This window comes from Hipposideros armiger, unplaced genomic scaffold (assembly GCF_001890085.2).
Source record: "Hipposideros armiger isolate ML-2016 unplaced genomic scaffold, ASM189008v1 scaffold_19, whole genome shotgun sequence".
NCBI lineage: Eukaryota > Metazoa > Chordata > Mammalia > Chiroptera > Hipposideridae > Hipposideros > Hipposideros armiger.
In genome coordinates, this window is record NW_017731369.1 from 1,825,242 (window position 1) to 1,844,861 (window position 19,620).

At 45.7% G+C, this 19,620-nt stretch overlaps 1 protein-coding gene across 1 annotated transcript in view; it reads right to left on the reverse strand.

Moving 5' to 3' along the window:
- LOC109378330 (polycystin-1-like protein 2) overlaps window positions 1-19,620 on the reverse strand; it is a 76,351-nt gene that overhangs the window by 2,221 nt on the left and 54,510 nt on the right. Inside the window, 12 exon segments of the mRNA XM_019634757.1 lie at window positions 1,284-1,444; window positions 3,825-3,906; window positions 3,908-3,938; window positions 5,773-5,906; window positions 8,144-8,177; window positions 8,772-8,828; window positions 9,167-9,304; window positions 12,177-12,273; window positions 14,408-14,538; window positions 14,541-14,596; window positions 16,746-16,926; window positions 18,552-18,751. Of these exon segments, the coding sequence (XP_019490302.1) occupies window positions 1,284-1,444; window positions 3,825-3,906; window positions 3,908-3,938; window positions 5,773-5,906; window positions 8,144-8,177; window positions 8,772-8,828; window positions 9,167-9,304; window positions 12,177-12,273; window positions 14,408-14,538; window positions 14,541-14,596; window positions 16,746-16,926; window positions 18,552-18,751 (1,302 nt within the window).

Here is a 19,620-nt window from a genome sequence, read left to right on the forward strand (position 1 = left end):
TAATAAAACTTTATTTATAAAAACAGGTGGTGGCTGAATTTGGCCCCCAGGTTATCTTTTGCAGACCCCTTCAAGAGCTAATACATCTTTAAGTTTTTAAAATAACTGTTCTGCATGAGGTTTACAATCAGCTTAAATTAAAATAAAAGTACTTGTGATAATTTTTTAACTCAAAGGACTCGATTGATGCTAAGACACTTTAATGGAAGGGGGCCTCTAGACAGGGTGGAGTTTTTGTCATATATTTGGTGTGGTAACATGGATGTGGCACAGAGAAGAGCTTTTTGTGGGTTTGTTGAATGAATGAACGAACAGTCTAGAGTAGAGGCTAGGTGGGCAGAGTTCAAATTCTGGGCCCTGCATTTGCTTGCTGTGTGACTTTGCAGACAACTTACCCTCTCTGAGCCTCAATTTCCTCATCTGTGGTAAAAAGGATGATGATAATATATCTTAGAAGTTTGAGGAAGATTAAGTAGATGAGATAATGCTTTTATTTATTATTATTATTTTTTTAGCTGAGCCATCCTGCCACCTATTGGCAGCTCTGCGGCAGCTCAGCTCAGCTCAGACCGGGATTCCAACCAGCAACACTGTTGCTCAGAGCTCGCAATCTTGAGTGAGCTCTTAACCAACTGAGCCACTCAGCTGGCCCTGAGATAATGCTTTTAAAGCAGTGTCTTTATGACAGTGTATGGCATCCAACAATAATAAATGTTAGCTATATTTATAGAATCAGTGAATCAAAAAAATGCAGTGGTTCACAGTGAGGACTGGGATCCTGGAGACACACAAGCTAGGTTTAAATTACTTCTGTGCCACTTTTGAGTTGTGTAGCCTTGGGGAAGTCACATTACCTCTCTGAGCTCCGAGTTCTTTATTTGTAAAATGGGGTAATGATCACCTTTATTTCCACGGGTTCTCATGAGGATCCATCTGATGGGCTAGTGCATCCTGCCCAGCACAGAGGGGACACTTCGTAAATGGTAGCAGATGCAGGTCGAAGGCACTAAATACTGGCAAACCCCTGCCCAAAAGGCTCGGAGGGACCTTAACAGAGTGTCCCTTGGTCCTGTGTTTTGGTAAGATTTGCAAAAGATACTGTTCTATTTTGTCTTCAGACCACACATCTGAATCTAAGCGATAGCTGTAGTTATTTTTTAGAGTGACCCTTGATCCTCTGAGGGCCAACAAGATTTCAAAAGCTCCCATGAGCCCTGGGCCACACAGAGCTGGAGGAAGCAGGGCCAGTGATGGGGACTTGGGGCTGAGGCAGAGCCACTTACTCCTCCGTGTGCTTCCGGTAGCACTGGATGTCGCACTCTGCCAGGATGGGCCTCTTCACAAATACCGCCAGGGCACTCCAGCTAGCCCGGGTGATGGCCAGCTCAAGAAGGTTCCACTTGCTGTAAAAATAGCACCACTTCAGCCTCCTCATGAGCTTAGCCTGGGAAAAGAGCCGGAGGGTCTACCAAAGGCTGTGGTCAGAACTGTGCCCATCCCCCGCCCCCAGGGTGGCTCCCTGCACCACTCAGGATGCCCTTCTGAGAGGGGGTTACTAGATCCTTGGAAGTTTCTCAAAGCCCTGGCCCCACAGGCAGAGAGTGCTAGTGGCCTCTCCCCAACTCTGTGCACAGACTCCATCTGCTGAACTGCAGGATTTGGGGTGTGTAAGAGTAAATACAGCATCTAATAAGACAAACATTTATTCTCTCTGATGCAACGAAAGGGCAGAGGGGAACGACAGCCCCCCACCACAGAGCATTTACTTAAGAAAACTTGTCATTGTGAATTCTTTCTCTGCTCCTTTGAGATGTATGTAAATCTTTTTTAAAAGCTAAACAAGCCTCTTGCCAGTTTTACACCTCAGGAATGTTTTTCTCAACGACCTGAGAACCATCTCTTTGAAATGTAATCAAGGAAGATAGCACCCTGTCTGCCAGTTTCCCTGAGAGGGTAGGAGCCTATCAGTAGGCGGCTGGCTCCAAGTTGCAAAACTACCCCCTGTTGTAAACATAGGAGAGGCTTAGTTTTCCTTTTGATAAAGGTAATTAGCAAACGCAGGTGGCCACCCCAATTACCAAAAGAATTTAGGATGGACTAGTGGAACAAATGGTGCTGTAAGTCCTCTTAAGGATTAATTAGCCTTTATTTTAAGAATGTATATACAATGGGTTATATCTGCATAGCACTGAGATTTCTTTGCCTTTGCAGTCTCTTTAGCAGATTGCGTGGGATGCCCATCATGCTCTGGTTTAATGCTTTTTCAATAATAAAAGTTGTGTTCTTAGGGGGAAGGTGGGAGTTATTATTGAATGGGAACAGATTCAGGTTCCCAAGAGAAGAGTTCTGGAGATGGATGGTGGTGATGGCTGCACAAACAATGGGGCTGTAGTTATTGCCACTGAACCATACATTTAAAAATGCCTTAAATTGTAAATTTGATGTTACCTATAAAACTTAAAATAAATAATTTTAAGCCATTTTTTTTTCTACCTTTGTGGAGAGGTTTCCTGGATTGGCAGGAGATTGTTTTTAACTCTATTTCTCCAACAGGTGTCACAGGTCAAAAAGAATTATTCTGTGCATGTTCTCGGCCTCCTTCCTGTTCCTTTCCCTTTCACTCAAGAGAACCTTCTCCGGTCTATTTAGTTTCCCTCCCCTACCCACTCTTATGGAGGAAGGACTAGAGTTTGGCTGGTAAGAGGCAAAGTTCGCCTCCATTATAATGGGGTGGAGCTAGAGGGATATTTAAAAAACTGCTCAAACAACTCTGAGAAAGATTTAAGTGAGGGTTTTGTAGAGAGGCTTTCTGAAACAGCCGCAGGCTGAGTGTGAGGTCAGTTGGAAGGAGAGGAATGAAGCCCTGAGGGGTGGTGGATGGGCCTCCTTTGATGTTCTTAGAGAAATGCTGGGCCTAAAGTTGCTATTGGATAACTTGGCTGTTGGGTTTGAATTGGTGATACTCAGAGACTGCATAGTTTCCTGGTTTATGAGGCTGGTTATGTGGCACAAGGGTTGAGTGTCAAGATCAGGAGTCAGACTTTTCGGGATTCATTTCCAAACTTGGATAAATTACTTCGCGTCTTTGGTCTTGACTTCCTACTCAGAAAAGGAGTTCATAGGATCTTTCTCCTGGTGTTGTTAAAGGAGAGAATCCACGTAAGGTTCTTAGCACAATGCCTGCCTCATAGTAAGCACTCAAAGGATCTTTCTTACTTTAAAGTGGTTGCTGTGGTTGTTGGAGCAGAGGATGGGGGGGCGGGGCTAAGATGCCCCTTGTAGGTATCTGGTTTCCATTTTTGGTGGAAGGAGAGGCAGGAGTGTATAATGTGCTTTAGATGTGTTCCCAACATCCTGAAACCATCATCATTATTAACATCTGCACCTTCATTGTGCAACATGGTGGTAACGGCGGCAAGGGGGATTTTTCCTAATTCTCAGGGGCCATGGGCGAGAACAAAAGTGCTAAAATCCTCCACAATTTAGATTCAGAGAACCCCCAGCTGTGAAAACCTCCACTTCTAGCATTTTTTGGAAGGTCTAAGTTCAGCAGAAAAAGCGGCTTTGCCCCCTTCCCTTCCACACCCAGAAAGTGTCACCCTCTGAGTTCTTAGTTCCTGTGAGGGGCCCAAGTTGGATCCCTGAGCCAGGTCAGCCCCCCAGGATGAGCAGAAGGGACCTGAAAAAGTTGCCATGGCAAACAGGTATGCAGAACCCACCCCCTCCTTTAGACCCCACTCCAGGAAGGGGGGAAAGGGTGGGAGGGGGAATGGGCACCCCACCATCCCCATCCTTGCCCATGGAGCCACAAGCCCACCCCTTACTTGCGCGATCATGTAGTAGAGAAGGAACAGGTAGTAGAGGACCTCTGCAGCTACCACAAAGGGGTGCCAGCCATTGGTGAAGGCTCTGCAGGTCTGCGTGCACAAAGAAGGTTCCTGGGAAGCAGAGTGTGTTCCTCTCACCCCCCATCCCTGACCCCCCACCCACTCAGAGCCACTGCCTTTGACCAGAAGTCATCAGTGGGATGACTCCAGGTCAAGCCCTTCTAAAGACTGGCCAGAGGCAGAAGAGAAGATAAAGGTCCTTCAGACCCACAGACCTAAGGGACCCATGTAAAGATAATGGATAGATCAGAGGGGACAAAGGTAGCTGCATTGGAAGACCCACCCCCTACCCTCTGCATTTGGTGCTGGCCATTTGTGCATTCAGTCCCCTGCAGCCAAAGCGCACCCACCCACGCAGCAGCAGTTTACTCCAAGATAGCACATTTAAAACCATTTCATCTGAACACAGTTCACTGAGGATCCATTCGTCTATTGACCAATATGCCTAAAATTCAACTATTTTTTTTGAATGATCTTTCATCCATTTGTGTGTCTTTTCCCTTTTTTTATTGAAATGATTTTTTTAGTAATGATTTTTTGAAACCAATTTAATTAGTGAGGCTACTGCCTACAAAGACAGAGCCAGCCCCAAGAATAGCAGAAGGGAGAGAGGCAAACAGCCTGAGTCCTTACTGTCAACAGTGGCCTGCTGATCAACCAGACCTGAAACCTGTCCCCCACTTCATATTTGTAGAAATACGTAATTGAGTCAGGTATGTTTGGGAACAAATTGTGTAAGAGATCCTTAAAAAGCCAAAACGATGACAAAAAGAAATAAGAAAACAAAAGAGATACAAATAAGCTCCCAAAAAAGGATTTGAAAGAAAATTTTCAGTGGAGAATGATAATGGAAGTTGATATGATAATAATGGAAGGTTTTTGGGGGGAGGGGGGTTGTTACTTTGTGAGGGTGAAAAGGGTAACTATTGCATTGTTCTGTACACCTGAAACTAACAATAAAAAAAAAAATAAAAAAAATAAATCCTGCAAAAAAAAATAATAATAATAATGGAAGGTTTTTCCACAGTTCTAAAATTTTTATAAGAACTACAAACATTACATTTTAAATAAAAGTAATACATATTTTTTAATTGTTTCTTTTTTTTTTCATTTAGCTGAGCCATCCTGCCACCTTTTGGCAGCTCAGCGGTAACTCAGCTCGGGCCGGGCATCAAACCGCTGTTGCTCAGAGTTCAAACTCTTGAGCGAGCTCTTAACCAACAGCCATTCGGCCAGCTAAATTGTTTCATATTTAAAGGCGAGGTGATTGAGTTTTAGGCAAGTTGATGATTAGCTGAAGAGGCCTTAGGTCTGTGTTTTCAACAGATTGTGATTAGCATTAAAAGAGGGTGGAAGATGGGGGCATAGGGAGAAAGAATTAGAATAGAACATAAAATATCAGAGTATATCTCATGTAGTTAAGGGAAACGTTTTTGAAGCTTTTGTCTCAGTTATGTGTATATTTGTATGTGTTGGATTATGATATAAAATGTACTATGCTCTGTAGATTGAGGTACAAGTTGTAAAATATTGTTACCAGATCCCCCTCTCTCAGCCCCACTACCAGCCCCCCCCCCAACCCCACCCCTAGTAGAGTGGGAAGCTCAGGGATATAAGCTGCCTTCAGACTCCACCTGGGTTCTCTTAGGATAACTTGGGAGACAAAGCCAGAGAGGTGAGGGGTCAGCTAGGAATAAAGCTGGCTGGAGCAGCCCTGAGGCCTTGCCTTTGGGTGCCCAGGGAGAACCAGGACTCACCCCAAGTTTCCCAAACAACCATTTTCCCTGGAGCTCTGGCCCTGGGGTGGATGGGCCCTGGCCTAGAGGGAGGGGAGGAGTGTTTATCTTCTGGAATTCTGCAGATGGGTTCACAGGCAAATGCCCACCCAGGGCACTGGTCTCCAGGGTCAGACAGATGATGCAGAACAGGTTGACGTTGGCATTATAGACAGTGAACTCCACAAATACGGCTCTGGTCAGGCTGTCTAGCCAGGTGTTGTCAAAGAGACACTGGAGAATTCTGTGGGAAGAAGGGCTTGTAGGAGCATCTCTATCCAAAGTGGCTCGCTGTCCCCTCAGCCTGGGGAGGAGGCCAGGGCTTCCTGCTGAAACTCCTCCCTTTGCCTCAGCTCTGCTCCCTGGGCCGCAGGGCTCTGGGGCTGCACCTGGAAGTGGCCAAGTTTCCCATCCCCTGGTGCAGCGTCTTGACACCCATTGTCCCTTTGCTGTAATAGCAGAGGTTCTCACAGTGGAGTCCCCAGACCAGCAGCATTGGCTTATTAGAAATGCAGATTTTCAGCTCCAGCCACCTCCCAAATCAGAAATGCTGGAGGGGGCTGGGGCCTGGAGATCTATTCTCTGATAAGCCCCCCAGGAGATTATGATGCTTTTTAAAGTTTGAGGACCATGGTGTTAAAGGAGCCACATAAAACATCAGGAGCTTAGGCAGGTGGCTGCTGTAGCTGCTGAGGTCCCTCTTGGGCTGACACCTCACATGAGACCAGTTCCTAGAGCTCGGCCTGCTGGTGTGGTGGAAGGAGCATGTGCCGGAAGGACCTGGATTCAAATGCTGACTGCCCTATGTGTGGAGCAAGCTAACAGCTTCTCCAGGCCTCACTTTCCTGGTCTACAATGGTGTTAACACCAGCGCCTCAGGATCACTGCAAAGAGAAAATGGAATGGTGTGAATGTGTGTGCATGTGTGTGTGTGTGTGTGTGTGTGTGTGTGTGTGTGTAGTAATGATAGCTGTTATTTCTTAGAGAATACTGATGGGCCTATTTTAAAATATCCCCTGTTTCCATGGGTCTGCACCCTGCTTGATACATTGAAGCAGGGAAAGAGTATCAGTTGTTCCAAGTGGCAGGAAAAGACCTTTTCCTGAAATAGGCTGTTCTTGGCCTGTCCTTAATCCCAGGGGACCCCTGCCAGTTGTTCTCTTGGGAGTTTGTTATTTGTGTTGTAGGCAGGGCCAGGGCCCTGCCATCATAAACAACCTCAGTGTTATAATAATACAATGGCAGAGACTGGGATTCACATACCCTGTAACTTGCCTGGGGCTACACAGCTAGCAGGAACAGTGAGTGCCAGCGTTTCTAACCTAGGGCTCTCTGACTGTGGCGTGTGCTGGGAGTGGCAGCCTGCAGGGGCCCTGAGCGCTCCTGTGCTAAGTGTTCCAGGAATGCCAGGCCGTGGGTAGGCTTCACCCAGGCCATTTCTCAGGGCTGTGTTTGTAGTGGGCCACCTTGAGGGGTGAGGTGGCATCTTCCTTTGGACAAACAGCAGGCTTCTGCCACTATGAAAGCAGTGAATGCTTCCAAGCTCGGTGTTGCCCTTTGGTCCTGGCAATGCACTGCTCATGCAGGCATCTATCGTGGCCCTTGGCGGGGAACTGACTCAAACCACTGTGAAGCTCCGCCACTGCTTTTGCTGTAAGTCCTTTGTCTCCAACTCAGGAGTCACATATCTTCTGCCAACATCCATGAAACAGTAACAGGCCAGCTCATTAGCTACATGATTCTTGGTAAGGTTAAGCCTTAACCACTTCCCACTTGCCAGGTGGATAGCTTTATACGACTGTGAGCACCCTATCCCTGCACTGGCTCTAGCAGAGGCCACCAAACTGAGATCACCAGGCTGAGAATGCTGAAGAGGGACTTCCAACTCTGAGATCACACAGTTTCCAGGGGCCCAACTCTGAGATCACACAGTTTCCAGGGGCCTAAAAAGATGACCTAAATAATTCTGAATCCCCCACAATGACATGAGTGAGCTTGGCTCAGCCCTGTTTTGAAGCCTGCACTTGCCAATCAGACCTGGCCTCTAGCAAATGGAATGGCACATGGGCTCAGAACAATGGAGGTCTTGTAGACCAACTACTTGGCCCTCTGGTGACAGTGGGACTGATCCTTATAGAGACAGCAGAAAGGAGTAGAGTCCACAAACCATGAGGGCCCTGCCTAGATTCAAATCTTGGCTCTGCCACTTCCTATTCATGTGCCCTTTGCAAGTGACTTAAACCCTGTACCTTACTCTCTTCATCTGTGAAATGGGGATAATAATTTTATTACACAGGGTGGTGGTGAACGAGTTAACAAAATATTTACAAAACACTTAAAATAGTGCCTGCACAGAGTTCATGCTATATAAGTGATTCTAAAATATAATTTTTTTTAAAAAATAGGGCATCTGCCATATTATAATGCTGAGAATGAAGCTATGAAGATGACAGATGTGTTCCCTGCCCTCATGGTGCTCACCTGTCTTGTAGGAATGTGATGTAAGGTGAGTGTGCTGTAAGGACCCGAAAGGTACAAAGTTTAGTTTACGAGGCCGGACATCAGAATCGTGTGGGGGATGTGGCACCTTACTGAACCAGAATCTCTGGGCGCAAGGCCTGGGAACTGGCATTCTGGCCCCCACCCCCCCATTTGCAGGATAACTTCTCAGGGTTCTGCCCAAATCCCTCAGCCTTCTTCATTCTGCACACGCTACTCCTTCTGCACAAGCTCCCCAGCTCTCTGCTTTGGCCAGGATTGTGCTTGGCCAGTGGAAAGGGCAGGCTAGGCATGCTGCATGGTCAGTGCTCTCCTCACCAGCACCTTCACCAGTGACCTGGTGGGTGACAGCTTGGGGGTGTATACTACATGTTCCACCTGAGGTCTCCAGCCAGACTGAGCCCCAGTCGCCCGCATGAAACCCACTCATCACGCTTTCCACTGGCTTCCTTTTCTCCTCCTGTACTTTCCCCTCCCCTACAAATGCTTTCCAGTATCACCTCCCAACTACTTGTACCCAAATCTGTTTGTGGGGAACCCAGATTAAGACACACTGAGGCTTGAAAGCTCCTGGCCAGAGGGCCAAGGGAAGCCTGTCTGAAGATACAACCTTTAGGCTGAGAATGAAAGAATAAGAGGACTAGCCAGAAGAAAAGGTGGAGGTGAGGTGAGTGCATTCCAGCAGACTAGATGGGACAGCCTGGGTAAAGGCCTGGGGTCAGGAGTAGGCACGATGTCCCAGAACCTGCAGAATGAAGTGTCACTGGAGCTCAGGGCACAGGGGGCTGAGAGAGGTGACCTGGTGTGGGTGAAGCCACAGTAGGGAATTTGGACTTTATTCTAAGGGCCATGAGGGGCCACTAGAATGATTGTGTTGGGGAGAAGCTGGGGTGAGTTGATATCTAGGAAAATATATCCAAGGAGCTGTGTGGGGCTGTCAGAGGTTGCACAGTGTCTGTTCAAGTCTGTGTTGAGACCCAGTCATGGGTAATCTTGGCCACCTACCCAAGATTTCTGTGATTAGGGCAAACGCTTTCTGTTCCTTGAGGTGGGTGGTTCTCATCTTCTCAATGTCAGTGGCCAGAGGTGGCTGGTAGACATCCTTTCTGCTGTTTCTTTGTACTCGAAACAAGACAGAGGGGTCTGTGAAAGCAAGGACACAAGGACAGTCCCCCAAATGGGCAGTGGGTCCAGGCTCTTCATTTGCAACCAGGTACAGCCAGAATCTACCATTCCTGCTCTGCGGGAGCACTTTCCCAACACGGCCCTCTGTGCTCCGCCCACACTATCCCAGTGCCCGATTTCCATCCCTTCTCCATCTGGAGAATTCTCCTCCTCCTGAAAACACAAATGCCTTCCGCTCCCTGAGGTGCTCCTGACTCCTGAATGCTGCCTTCCTCGTGTTCCCGTTCTTGGACTCTAAGACGGGTCCCAATGCTTCTAAGCTTTGATGGATGGAAGAATGAGGATAACTAATGTTTCAAAGGCCTGCCGTGTCTGATGCCAGTATCTTCTTTTTAAGATCAATTTATTGAGTTATAATTGTTGTAAATTCACCCATTGGAAGTTTGTGACTCAATGACTTTAGTAAATTTAAAACAACTCAGTTTTAGAACATGTTCATCACCCCAAAAGGTTCCCCTGTGTCCCACTGAAGTTAGTCCCCACTTTCACTCTGTTCCCAGAGCCTCAGCCCCATTAATTTGCTTTCTGTCTGTATAGATTTTTTTTTTCTGGATGTGTCATATAAACGGAGTCATATGTACATAGTTTCTTATACCTGGCTTCTTTCAATTAGCATGTTTTGGATTTCATCCATGTTATTGTATATATTAGTAGTTTGTTCCTTTTTATTGTTGAGTAGTAAGTATTCCATTGTATGGCTGTACTACCTTTTGTTTATCCATTAACCCATCAATGGGCATTTAGATTGTTTCTAGTTTTGACTATTATAAATAATACTGCTATGAACATTCAAGTAGGGGTGTTTGTGTGGACATGTATTTTCATTTCTCTTGGGCAGATTCCTAGGAGTGGGAATTTTTCAAGTGAAGCTGCTATGAACATTTATGTACAAGATCCTGCATTAAAATAAGTCTTCATTTCTCTGGGATAAGTGTCCAAGAGTACAGTTGTTGGGTTGTACTCGTGTGGCACTTTTGTTTTTAGATTTGAGAGGAACTGCCAAACTGTTTTCCAGAGTGGCTTTACTGTTTTACCGTCCCACCAGTGACGTGTGACTGTTCCAGTTTCTCCACATCCTTGTCAGCGTTTGGTCACTCTTTCTCACTTTAACCGTTCTGGTGGGGATGTATTGACCCAACTGCCTTTGGATCCATGTCCTGTCCATCCCACTACCAGTACATGTCATCTCTTGCCTGGCCTGTTGCAATATTTCCTCCCAGACTCCCCACTTCCATTTTTGACCTAATACCTTTAATTTCCAAGAACAGCCACAGTAATTTTCCTAAAAAGACAAGCAGAGCATGCTTCTCTCCTATTTAAAACACTCCAAAACCCTAGCATTGATCCAGGCCCTGCGCGGCCTGCTTCCCACCAACCTCTTTGCCCTCATCTTGGACCATTCTCCCTTAATTTCCCATGCTTCGGCCACACTGTCCATAATTGTTATCAAATGACAAGCTGTGTCCCACCTCAGGGCCTTTGCACATGCCCAGTGTGCAATCCCTCCCTTCCCCTACCTTCCAGGAACCAGTTTAGGCACCACCTCAGCAGAGAGGCCTGCACTCTTCCTCTCCCACACACACAGTTCTCATCACATTTCACACTTATGTGTCCACTTGTGCACTTCCTTATGTAATGTGTCTCCCCAGGTGGGCTATTCATTCCAACGGCAGCACCCTGTTCCATCCAGTCAGTACTGAGTTGCCTGGGACTAGGGTGGGATGCGGGATTGACTTCAGTGAGCAAGAAGGACCCTTCTGGGTTTATGAAGCTATTCTGAATCTGAATTGTGGTGATGGCTGCACAACTCTATACAATTACTAAAATCAGCGAGAACCAAAACTGAATTATACATTTATGAGTGGATTGCATGTAAATCATGTTCCCAAACCATCACACTGCCTGGCACACAGCAAGTATTCCCTGAATAATTATCAAAGGAATGACTTAATGAATATTTAATTAGTCTGGAGGCTGGCCTCTCCTTGAAGAAACATTACTCTTGTGTTGGGAATAAGATTTTAATGGACCTTTTGGATCTGCAAAGCCAAAACCCTAATCTAGAGTGGAAGAATACAGGCCCATGGGGGGGTAACCACACTGCGTAATGATGTAGACACCTGGGATTTTGCTAGTTTTGTTTTCCCTGAAAGTCAAGATTTCTGCATAGACTATTAGAGTGTTGCTTTTGTTCTGTTTGCTTGTTTGTTTTTATAATTTTCTTATTGTCAGCACCCTCAGGAGTTTTTGGCTGGGAAATGAGAAATCAAGTTGGGGGGAAGGGTGCTGGTCAGTGGGCTCCTCCACCAGGGCTCAGCATGGATGTGTTCCAGTAAAACAGTTTACAAACACAGGTGGTGCGCTAGATTTGGGCCCCCAGCTATCATTTGCAAACCCTTGTCCTAGAACTCTAACTTATGGTGACTCTCTGCAGCCCACCACAAGCTTGTTCTTTTGGTTTTCATTCTAAAGACCAGGGATCTGAGCCTTGGAGAAGAAAGCTGCTTGATTGGGATTACACAGAAAATGATGGCTAATGCAGAGCATGGCTCTCAAGGACAGGGGGCCCTCTTCTGGACAGGGGGCCATGCTTGGGTGTCAGGGAGAAAGGCTCAGGTAGAGAAGAAACAAGGTTGCTCAAGAGACATGAAGGAATCACTTGTTTCTGGATGGTTTGGGGGTGGCTCACCAATCTGGGGTGAAGGGCTGATGGGGAGTGAAGCTCTGAGGCTGAGGACAGGACCACCCACCCCCGTGGCTGGGCTCTCTAGGGCTTTCTCAGCCCTGTTCAGTTCCAGGCCCATCCCTGCCTCCATCTGTGCACCATTACCTATGCTGGACAGATGTCCCAGGAGAGGTGCCATAGTCTCCTCCTCGTCCTCTACTCTCTTCAAGACCAGTGCAAAGAAGGCAATGAACCCCAGCACCTGGAAAATACCCACCGTGAACCCCAAGCCCAAGTTGGAAACTATCAACTCCTGGTCTGAGAGGGGGCAGGGTCAGGACCATTTGTGTCCTGGGTGCATGAGCCATCCTCTGGGAAAGTCAGGTGGGAACCAGCCCAGCCTTTGCAGAGAGGGGCAGTGGTTATGATGGGTGAGGGCCAGGGCTTGCATGCACCTGGCTACGAACCAGAGGGCCTGGCAAATCCTTGAGCTCACCCTGCTTCCATCACACCCTGAGCCTCACTGCCTGCTGCCCTCCTGCTGTTAGGCCTTTCTCTTACCCCTATGTCCCCTGAGGATTGCTCCTCTCTCCCTTTCTTCCTGTGTTAAGCAATTAGTTCCCTTACACTAACTGCACAGTAAGGGTGCAGAACAGGGCTCCCCAAAATGTGCCACTTTGGCATGTGAATTATTTTGAGCTGAGAGAATAAAGACCAAGCAAGCTCACAAAAACTCTTACCTCTCCTTTAAAGAGTTTAAAGTAGGGACCTTGCCCATATTAGGAGTTATTACCAGAAATAACTTTTTTAATGACCTATCTATAGAGCAGGGCAAACTTTTTAACTACTGAACGCTTACTCTTCTTACCATCCTGCAATGACCTTTGTCCCCTCTGAAGCCCTAAGGTGATCCTTAGCCCAGAATGTCATACATGCCTCATGTTTCCTAAGACAGGTTAGTTAGTATAATATCAGGTGGTCAGGAATTTCCTGGTAGACTGAGCAAAGATAAGAAAAAAACTGACCATTCCTTAAACTAGCCATTCCTTTCAAAATTATAGGGTAATTCCCTCATACTGGAACAGAGACATCAATCATGCCCCAGAGCAACAAAGCCATTTTGGAGGACATTAGAAAAGGCCTCCCTAAGGCTGAGCAACAGAACAAATCTGATAAATACCTTAATGACAGGCACCAGTATTTCAGCATTCCCCCTTCCAGGAAGAAAGAAAAATATAAAACTCAAGCCCTAGCTAGTGGGCATCCCAGTTTTCGGGTACCCCCTCCCACTCGGGAGCTGTAACCTTTCACCTTTCTCTTGCTTTAATAAAACTATCCTCTGCTACAAATTCTACCTCTCTGGTCCATGTCTCCATTCTTCGGCTTCACGAGACCACGACCCCGGCACAAGAAATATCCTACATCATTCCCTTTCTGTCTCTGAACCTCTCTTGGATGCAGGGTCTCTGACTCTTTCATGTATGTCGGGTTCCCGTGCATACATATGGATTAAATTTCGTTATTTTCTCTTGCTAATCTGTCTCATGTAGATTTAATTATTAGACCAGCCGAAAGAACCTTGAGGGTAAAGGAAAGTTTCTTCCTCCCTTCCACCTACAGTGCACACGCATAGTAGGATTCTATGGTTTGGTTGGGAACAAAAAGGCCCAGGACTCTGTTCTTAAAATTCTCAGGCTAGGTTGGGGCAGGTGTCGGGAATTGTTGGTCTTCTGATAAACACTGCTTGGGGCAGGACAGGGGACCAAAGGGTAGAATGGGCGTGGGGGATTTGGCAAGCCTGAGAGAGTAAGGATTCACTGAAAATGACCCTCCTTTCTGCCACCTCTTTCCAAGGGAAGCTGTGGCTCCGAGCTCCAGGCCAGGGCTCAGTATTTCTTCTGCTCTGACAGCAACTTTACTTTTCAGAAATAAGAGTGTATCTTCCAATTGATGTGTACATTTAATGACTTGGGTTTTTCATCTGAAGGTCAAAGTTCCTATAAATTGCTGGCCTATCTCACAATCAAAAGGATCTTAGAATTGAGGAAATACACTATTATTCCTATTTACACGTGTGGCCTAGTGCAGGATGTTTATGACTTTAACTGATTCATTTCAGGTTTTCTCGTCTATAAAGTGGAGGTAAGGACCTTCCCAAGGGTGATTGTGACAATGAAATGCCAGTTTCTTAGAAAACCACAAGCCTGGCCCGGAGTGAGTGTCCAAGAGTTTGGCTTATCATGGTGATTCTCGTCATTATTGTTCCTGCCCTGGGACCTGCACAGAGGAGGTGCTCCATGTAAGTTTGTTGAACAAATAGATGAAGGAACAGCTGAAGTAAGAACAGGGCAGCTGGCAGGAGGCAAAGTGTGGGCAGAGGGGAGAAGGGCAGCCACCCGGAGGTCCTGACCTAGGGGCTGGGTGACGAACACACTCTCCACGAAGGAGACCGCCACAAAGATGAGCCACTTGAGAGAGCTGGCTCGCCCATAGTGCAGGCCGTACAGCATGGTGAAGAAGGCTGTCAGCCCACGAGGACACACCCCCAGGGCAGGCCGCGAGGGGTCTTGCTTGGTCTCGGGGAGCTGCAGTGGAAAGTGGATATAGTCAGGGTGACACCCGCCAGGCTCAAGTTAAATTCCCACTCCACCCCATCAGCTTTGTGACCTTGGTCATGCTCCTTGACCTCTCAGACCCTCAGTTTTCTCCTCTGTATTTTGTATCTGCTTCAGAGGTATATTCCATATTCCATGCAGTATACCTATTGTAAAAAATATTGTAAGCAGAGCCACTTCAAAATGGAGTCAGAGCTGCCATCCCAGAGGACTTGCCTTGCACATCTTATTCCTCAAGCCTTTGGAATGTTAAAACCGGGCAAAATAACCTTTGGCCTGGGCCTAAAGCAACACTGTATTCTAAACAATGTGGCAAAGCTAATAGGGTGGCAGACATTATGAAAATTAAAGACATTTTTTAGAATTAGCATTACTATGTTAGCTTATTTGCATCTATAGAAATGGCTTCCTTAGCTTATTAACACCCATAGAAGACATTCCTTCCTTCTCTTTCCCCTTCCCTTTCTCATAAACACACCTGGCCTTTACCTCCTAATCAGAACACTGTTTGGGCTTCTGCCGAGCCAGTGCTTCCTGAATAGCTATTCTTTTGGATCTCAAATAAAGGCTTGTTGCCTCTCATTTCGCTGTTTATTTTTAGGTTAACTATCTATATATTCTATTGAGATCACGTTTATTCAGTGCTTGCTAGGACCCAGTCCCCACGTGAAGTGCTCTGCACAGATTAGCTCCACTATTCCTCATGGCAAGCCTCAAAGTCTGGTACTATATAATTTTTTAGAAGTTTTTATTATGAAAGTTCCTCATCATACACAAATCAGCAAGCCTAAGGAACCCCCATCAACTATTAGTTTCAATAACCATCACCTCCTTGTCACACTTATTTAATCTATCCCTGCCCTCTTTTTTTTTTGGCTGGGCTATTTAAAAATAAATTCCAGATATAGTGTAAAATCGTCCCTAGTTACTTCAGAATATTTCTCAAAATTGTCATTTCCTTACTGAATTACAGTTGTCATACCTAACAAAATTAACAATTCCTTAATGTCATCTAATAACCTGTCTGTATTGAAATGAAGGGGAGCAGAGTTTGCTACCCCAAAATATGCCTATTTGAGCATATTGATTATTTTAGGGTGGTTATTTTTAAGATGAACAGCAGACAAGGGAAAAGCCCTGAAAACCAAGTAGAGGTTACCCTTTGTAAAGGGACATTTATACTTATAAGGGAAATCTCCGTTTATAAGGGTGTTTTCCTACGTGTACCTGGAAGAGGAGGATATCTAAATCTCTAAGGGCCGGCCGAGTGGCTCAGTTGGTTAAGAGCTTGCTCAAGAGTTTGAGCTCTGAGCAACAGCAGTTTGATGCCCGGCCCGAGCTGAGCAGCCGCTGAGCTGCCAACAGGTGGCAGGATGACTCAGCTTAAAAAAATAAAATAAAATAAAATAAATAAAAAATAAAAAAATAAATCTCTAGAGACTTATCAATGGAGAAGGCTTGAACTTAAATCTGCATAACAACTTTACCCTTATTTACTGTGCTTTTACTGGTAACCTTCCATAGCTGACTCCCCATGCCAACATCTTTTGTCTTTTGCTGAAGGTGGTATTTAAGGTGATGGCTTCTATCATTTTGGCAATTTACTCAGTTCTCCTGGGTTTATCCAGTGTATACATGTTATTAAAACTTAATTTGTTTTCCCCCTGCTAATCTGTCTCATATCAATTTGATTAGACCAGCCAGAAGAACACTGAAGGGTAGAGTAAAAGTTTTTCTCCCCGAGGCAAATTTCACTAATTATCTTAAAAATGTATTTTGTCTTAAGTACTTTTGTCTTGAATCAGTAGATAGGCATTGTCATTCCCATTTTACAGATGAGGAAACTGCGGCTCAGAGAGGTTAAAGGCCTTGTCCAAGGATGCACAACTAGGAAACATCCCACTTAAAAATAGTTATAAACTGCAAAATGCTATACAAAGGGCTCTAACTGCCTTCTTGTTCAAAGCTCCCCTACCAGAATTTGTGCAGGTATCCTGAATCATTTCTGCCTGGGGAGGTCTGGGTGAGCATCCTTCCAGGGTTGCCTGGGATGAGCTCTCCCCGAAGGCCCCAGGCAGCGGAGGCAGGTGCCCACCCAGCACCCATGGGAGTGGGTTACCTTGTTTGTGATGGAGGTGGGGTGCCCAGTTGTCCCCCGAGGCAGCTCTTCAGTGTCTGCAGCTGCCTGAGGGCCCAGGCATGGCTCTGACCCTGGGGGAAGCCCCTGGGTCCTACCAGCCACAACTCTTGCTCCACATGCTCCAGCTGAAGGTAAAGACACTGCCTGTAGACACTGTCTTCTGAGGGTCACTTGCGCCCACTTCAGGTGTCAGGCATTGCATTTTTCCTGGAGGACAAGGGAGAGCAAGAGCATCAGCTGGTGCTGACAAAGCAGACCGCCCCCAATAAAAACAATAGTGTTAGTGAAAGCTTTCTTGTATCAGGCCCTTACTATGTGCCAAGCCACCAGAAACCTGAGGTTCAGAAAGATCGAGTAAGTAAGGTACTAGGCTCACTTGGCTACTTAGGATTTGAATGTTGCCCTTTTAGTGTTTTATCAAGGGCACTTTCAAAATTTCCTTATACATAGAGGAAAAGAGAACAGTTACCAACATTTTGCCAATCTTGTTTCACTCTGCCCGCCCCCCCCATTTTTTTTTCTGGAGTACCTTAAAGTGAATCCCAGACGTAGTGTTATGTCATCTGTAAATATTTTAATATGCACAAGATTTGAATGAAAACCCAGGTTCGCCAGGTACCAAAGATGAAACTTTTGTTTTTAAATTTTTTTAATTATGAAGAATTCTAAACTTACAAAAGTAGAGAGAATGTTGAGATGAACTTGCACATACCCATGACTCAAAACAATCAACTCTTGGCAGTTTGTGTTTCACCTGCACCCCACCCACTGTCTCAATGTGGATTATTTTGAAGTAAATTCCAAGCCTTATGTCATGCTAGTAAATATTGTAATATGCTTCTAAAGATAAGTTCTCTTTTTAAAAACAAAACCAGTGTCATTATCAGTCTTTAAAATGATTAACAGTAATCTCTTAATAACATCAAATATCCAGTCAGTGGGTAACTCCTCCCCCCCACCCCCCATTATCTCGGGAATGTTTTCCTACAGTTGGTTTGTTCAAATTTCAGTTTCCTAAAAATTTTTTAAAAGCATTAATTTTTTTGTTTTAAATTAGAGATAATATATACTTTTGCAAGAAAAACACAAATTTGAACATTTCCACTTTCCCCTGTGCATTCTAAGGAAACGACCTCAACCTCACGGAGGAACCAGGCCTGGCTCCCCTGGCTGGGAGGCTGGCACCCAGGAGCATGTTCTGGGGCAGCAAGGACCCTGAAGCATCCCCACCCTATGATCCTTATCCAGTCACCAGTGAGAAGTGAATGAGAAAATAACAGGTGGGTGGATGGGAAAGGCTAATCTCATCTCAGACCAGATGTTGGTAAAGGCCTAGGGCAACGTAGACTCCTCCTCGAGGGACTAGAGACCAAGGTCAGCCATGCAGGGGGTCTGCCACGTCTCTGTGAGCAAGCCCCAATAAGAGCTCTGGACACCAAGGCTTGGCTGAGCATCCTAGTAGCAATACTCTGTGCTGTAGTCTCACGTCCGTGTCAGGAGGAATGAACACTGTCCACAGCTCCTCCGGGAGGAGCCAGTGGGAGCTCCATGCTCGGTCTTCCCTGAACCCTGCCCCACGTGCCTCTCCCTTTTCCTGGTTTTAATCTGTATTTTCTTCTCTGTAATAAGCATGATTATAATACTTCTGACTTATATGAGTCCCTCTAGTGAATTATTGAAACTGAGGGTTGTCTTGGGAGCTCTGGAGTTGAATGGCATTTCTGGGGCAGTGACAACTCATGTCTACCAGCCGCTAGCCCTGACTGCCATGACAGTGGGAATTACCCAAGTCCATTTTTTGCTCAGTTGGGTCCTTGGGGACACCCCAGAACATGATGCTGGTCAGCATGGTGCAAAGGAGCAGGGAGAAGCAGCAGGACATCCTTTGGACATGGGTGAAGTTGCTCTGAGCTGAGCAGCTGAAGATGGAATACCAGATGTATCCCTCTTGGAAGCCCATGGCGGTCTTCATGAAAAACAGGTGGCTGTGGACAGGCAGGGAGAGAGGGACAGGCATTTAGGGAGACAGGAATTGGAAAAGACTGGTCTCTCTGGAGAAGTGCTGGGATGAGAGGGTGAGACTTGTTTCTAAGATTTATCATCTGTTTTTTTTCTATTATAGAAGAAATACAGCATCATAGCAGCATCACTTAGAGTTAATGACGGGGACTCTGGGCAGAGTGGGTTGGAGTCCTGGACTGCACTTTTACTAACTGTGTGACCTCAGGCAAGTTACTTTTTGAACCTCAGTTTACTCATCTGTAAAATGGGGGTAATAACAGAATCTGCCTCACCAGATTGTTGAAAGGATTAAAAGTGATAACTTTTATAAAGCATTTGGCAAAATAGCTGTCATATAGGTGAATGTTCATCAGTGTTAGTGATTATTATTTCTGTTAAAATTTTAACGTAATATTGTAACTATAATATTATTGGGTTTATTAAACTACAGCATTAGAGGATAGTGGTTAAAAATTCCAGGCGCTAGGTTCAGACTCAGTTTGAGAGAATAAAAATTGACAGGCAGGGTCTCTGAAAATGGCACCACATTCTCCTTAATCTGTATTATTTTTTCTATGATATTTTTTCTATGGATATAGTTTAACCACAGGAACTCTTTAATGGCCCAGATTCACCTGAGAGTGTGCGGAGCTGATATTCCTAGCTGGCGCCTGTTCTGATTGGTCAATGCCAGCACCCTCCAGGGTTGAACAATACTTGGACCATAACTCTGGGGTGTGTGGGTGGCTTGGTCTCGGAGTAAAGGTGCATAAAGGGAGAGGTCAGTTGCCAGCAACAGTGATTTTCCATGTGATTGTTCTGCTCATCCAACAAATATTTGGTGAGCCTGTTT